The sequence below is a fragment of the Chiloscyllium plagiosum genome, unplaced genomic scaffold (assembly GCF_037043375.1).
Source record: "Chiloscyllium plagiosum isolate Xiang-an unplaced genomic scaffold, Cpla_swu_hap1 HiC_scaffold_41, whole genome shotgun sequence".
Classification (NCBI taxonomy): domain Eukaryota; kingdom Metazoa; phylum Chordata; class Chondrichthyes; order Orectolobiformes; family Hemiscylliidae; genus Chiloscyllium; species Chiloscyllium plagiosum.
The window spans coordinates 39,535,127-39,539,965 of record NW_028270179.1 but is presented as its reverse complement, the minus strand read 5'-3'; the positions used below and the strand labels follow the sequence as shown (position 1 = coordinate 39,539,965).

At 44.3% G+C, this 4,839-nt stretch overlaps 1 protein-coding gene across 1 annotated transcript; it reads right to left on the bottom strand.

The window, feature by feature from the left end:
* Positions 1-428: 428 nt before the first annotated feature.
* On the bottom strand, positions 429-2,196 carry LOC148138240 (putative G protein-coupled receptor 139). Its single transcript, XM_087981901.1, has 2 exons — positions 2,010-2,196; positions 429-1,563 (listed from the first exon to the last, which is right to left on the bottom strand). The coding sequence occupies exons 1-2, from the start codon at positions 2,194-2,196 to the stop codon at positions 662-664; spliced, it is 1,089 nt and encodes a 362-aa protein (XP_087838027.1). The 3' UTR covers positions 429-661.
* Positions 2,197-4,839: the final 2,643 nt, after the last annotated feature.

Genomic DNA, 4,839 nt, shown 5'->3' with positions numbered 1-4,839 from the left:
TGTATGTGGTGACTCATAAACTCCTCACCGGAGCGCATTTGAGTACATGTGACAATAAAGCTAATTCAATAATTAATTATCATATACTGAAGAGTTGATGGTTGTCATCAGTAGAAGCGTTGAGTTAAAACCCTGGAGAGATCACCTTTTAGAACTGAGTACATTGACGGTCATGTGTACAACATGGAGAAAAAAGCTGTCTACAGTTGTATTCAAAAGTTGAAAGCATAAATGAGTTATACCTACTGAGGTACTGATACACAGATTCAATGATGAGTGTTGTGTGATAGTTGGTTTGGGTACAGTCTTGGTGGGTGTTTTGTGTCCTGTGCTAAAGCTGCAATGAGATTTTATTCACATCTGTGTCTAAATATCTTCAAGCTCATATCTTAATATAACAGATTTGTTTCAACTGTTTAACTTAATTTATTTTACCAATAAACTTCGCTTCATGGTTTAAAATATCTGCATTGTCTGACCGCTTCATTCAGAGTCATCTCAGTGAAAACGAAAAGCAATTCAAAACGTGTTCTATGGAACCAGGTGTCAGTCTGGGTGCTCAGCGGTTCTGCTGCTTACGGTCATCACAAACAAATATAGAATTGACGTTTCTCTGGAATCAGAGGTCTTGTGCTCCGCTGATGCAAATGCATCTGCCTCCTCATCGTTTCATGACATTCACAAGCAGGGTGAAGGGATATTTCACCACATTCTTCAACTCCCTTCTGAACATAGTTTGGGTCACTGCATAAATTGCAGTGTTGGTGCAGCAGCTCAGTAACTGCAACATGAATCCCAATTCTTGCACAAAGTCTGGTATATGTATAGTCACTCGTGCAAAAAATATCATTCGGGTATATATAGAAATCAGCATTAGCATTGACCATAACAGGATGAAGTTAGCAGAGATGACGAACAGTAGAATGATGGATTTCCTTCGACTCTCCATCTCTGCGTCTCTGGGACTCTCCCCCTTGCTGCGATTCCGGAGTCTCATGCGGGCTCTGCTACTCACCAAAATGTGTCTGACGGTGAATGCATTGAGCATCAGGATGAGGACAAATGGGACACATGGCGTTAGAATGTGATGGAGAAATTCAATTGCAACCCAAGCCTTTGAATACCTGACATCAGTTACAACACGGCAGAACCAAGGCATGTTCTGAAGTTGATACCATTCTGTCAACATGAAACACCAGAAAATGTTCTTCAAGCAGCTCAACGCAGTCACTATTAACAGAACAACAGTGGCTGTTTTCTCAGTGCAATATTTAGTTTTTACTTTCTGGCAACAAATGGCCACAAATCTGTCAAAGGTGAAAGTGACAGTGAACCAGACAGAACAGTCAGTGACTGCATAAAGCAGGACAGCGTGTATATTGCACACAGGGATGTGAAACATGAAGGAGAAGCGTTCCCGAAATACAGCAGGGATCTGTCTCAAGATCAGGTCCAGTATGACGACCAGAAGATCCGCAACTGCCATGGCCACCAGGTAACGAGTGATACACTTAGAGAGACCACACTTTCCCCGAGACATAATGAGAATCGTCATCACGTTAACTGTGAGGAACGAGAAAACACAATATTGATATACATTCAGAATCAGTGCAAGCTTAACAGTTTGATGGAGTAATAGTTGACATTTTGAAACACTTTACTCTATCCAGCCCTGACATGACTGAGTCTGTCCATTGGCTGCAGATGGGAGACAATGCATTGGAACAACATTTTTCATAAATTAAACTTTACATTTTGGGATCTGAAAAATCTGCAATTAAGGAGCACCACAAAACTCGATCATGAGAATGGGAGAATTTACTCGACCTCAGGGTCACATTGAGACCAGCATACAGAAAGTGAATGTCAATGCTGTGTAAACTTGGGTTTACAAAGGTGTGCTTTGTCATGAGAATGTGACAGCAGTATACAGAAGATATTTAATTTCAACACCTTTCATACATTTCTGAATAATTTCCAGTGTTAATAGTGGAGGCAGATATACTCACCAGGAACTCCAATTGCAGCCAGGACAGGATAGTAGCCAGCTTGAGCGATCAGCAGTATGTAATATATCCGATCGGATAAGGATAATGGGAGGAAGCCATTATAATGTTCAAGCATATAATACGCCCAGGATATACTCCGTCCCAATGCTGTGAGATTCCCATCTATTGATCTCAGGTTTGACTCCATTGAGGGAACACTTCAGTCTATTACTGTCGGATCGGGCTCTTGCCCCTGTCTCTCTAAAAGATGATTTCTGTTAATGTCTGACGTGATGTTCCCGTTGACAATATGTGCATGACCATCAAATGATGTTGCTAACATAAACAAGGCTGTGAAATCTCCAAAGGCACAGTTAGGATCCGCAGGGATTGGGATTAATTCCAGTCATTGAAACAAACAGGCTGGGTTAACACCTTATGAATCTTGCATTTTGTTTTTAATTCTAACACACTTTAGTTGAAAGTTAACTCAGTCGGTCTGGGGGCGGCGGTGTGAGGGTCACTGAGGGTAGGAAATGTGGCGAATCTCTGAGGAGAGGAGGTCATCCCTGCTTGGATCTGGCGCACAATACACAAGAACACATGATTCCATGCTTCCTGAATGGGATCTATTGTTCAGTCATTGCTGGTGGTGACTGAAACGCATATAAAAGAGAACCATTTGATTCGCTGTGGGAAATAAAATGACTTGCTTTTTAATCAGTAAGACCACATTGCAAAACTTGAAACTTTCTGAGAGGGCGGAGTATGCATTTTGGGGTGGGGGTGTCAACCTGAACTGTGTTCATGCTAATTTGATAGCAGGGGATACAAGCTTCATCCCAATGTGTTCAATGTTTTCCCGATCATTGACTGGCCCAGCATCAAAATCTGTCATTTACCATTGAGAGAGACTCAAACTATGGTCACTTGTCGTAAAAATGCAATGTGCATCACTGAATCCCCACAGGAAAAACACCATTGGTGTTCCCATTGAGGGAGAATCTAACCATCACTCTCTTGACTTTCAATGGTTTTACCATCACTGAATCCCTTGCAACTATCAACATTCTGGGAGTACCATTGAGAGAGAATCTAATCATCATCCCCTTGACGTTCAATGGCGTTACCATAACTGAATCACCCCTCCCCTCCCCCCCACTATCAACATCCTGGTGGTTACCATTGAGCGGAATCTGAACTGAACCCAACCCTATGTCAGTCCTGTGGCTACAAGAGCAGATCAGAGGCTGGGAATCCTGCAGCGAGTAATTCCCTTCAAATTCCCCCTCTCGCTCCCTGAAAGCCTCTCCCGCTGTCGACAAGGCATGAGCCAGGAGTTTGATGAAATTCTCCCTACTTGCCTGGATGAGGGGGGGGGGGGGGGCAGCTCTGACAACACTGAAGACCCTCAACACAATGCAGAACAAAACACGCCCCCTCCCCTGCTCGATCGAGACTCTGATCTCCATCTTCACAAACACTCCCTCCACCACCGAGGCACAGCGGCAGCAATGTGTACTGTCGACAAGACGCACAGCCAAGGTTTCTCCAAGAGTACATTCCAGTCCGGCCATCTCTCCCCCCGACTAGAAGGATGAGGGAAAGCGCCTGCTAAAGGCAACGTCAACACACACTCCCTGCACAGTCGATGTTCAGTTGCAGTAGTGCGTACTATCCACAGGATGCACATTCAAAATTCACCAAGTCTCTTCTGAATAAAAGGCTACTGCAATCGAGGAGAGCAAGGGCAGCAAACAGAAGGGAACACCACCTCCTGCAAGCTCCCCTGCGATCAATACCACACCATCCCGACTTGGCGCAACATCAGCTGCTCCTTCAGTGTCACCGGAGTCAAGCTGAGGGATATCCCTCCCGAACGACACTGCATTGAGTGTCCATACAACACACACAAGGGACTGCAACAGTTTAGGACGGGAACATGGATGAGGTAAGGTAACATAAGTTAAGTTGAGATGAGATAAGATAAGACAAGGCATGAAAGCGGAAATTAGCCCATTCGGCCCATTACGTCTGCTCTGCCTTTCCATCAGTGATGATCAATTCTTTTTTTCATTCTCCCATTTTTTTCCCCCGATAACCTTTGGTATTACCACCCTGGGAAAAAGACTGCGATTATCGTACTGGAGGATTGGAAGGAGGCGAATGTTGTACCCCTTTTCAAGAAAGGTAACAGGGAAATCCCTGGCAATTACAGACGAGTCAGTCTTACGTCTGTGGTCAGCTATGTTTTGGAAATAAATCTGAGGGATAGGATTTATTACTATTTGGCAAAGTATAGCGTGATTAAAGGCAGTCAGCATGGCTTTGTGAGGGGCAGGACATGCCTCACAAATCTTATTGAGTCCTTTGAGAATGTGTCAAGACAGGTCGACAACGGTTGAGCAGTGGATGTGGTGTATCGGGATTTCAGCAAGGCATTTGATAGGGTTCCCCATGGTATCCTCATTCATAAAGTCAGGAAGTATGGGATACAGGGAGATTTGGCTATCTGGATTCAGAATTGGCTGGCTGATAGAAGGCAGAGAGTGGTTGTAGATGGAAAGTATTCTGCCTGGAGGACAGAGTTGAGTGGAGTCCCGCAGGGCTCTATACTTGGGTCTCTGCTCTTTGTAGTTTTTATAAATGACTTGGATGAGGAAGTTGAGGGGTGGGTTAGTAAATTTGGAGATGACACAAAGTTTGGAGGTGTCGTCGATAGTATAGAGGGCTATTGCAGGCTGCAGCGCAACATAGACAAGATGCAGAGCTGGGCTAAGAAATGGCAGGTGGAGTTCAACCTGGATAAATGTGAAGTGATGCATTTTGGAAGGCTGAACTCGAGTGCTGA

Coding starts and splice junctions, on each gene's coding strand:
- LOC148138240 (XM_087981901.1), bottom strand. CDS start 2,196: ATGGAGTCAAACCTGAGATCAATAGATGGGAATCTCACAGCATTGGGA. Junction 1,564..2,009: donor GGCTGCAATTGGAGTTCCTG/GTGAGTATATCT, acceptor CGTTCCTCACAG/TTAACGTGATGACGATTCTC.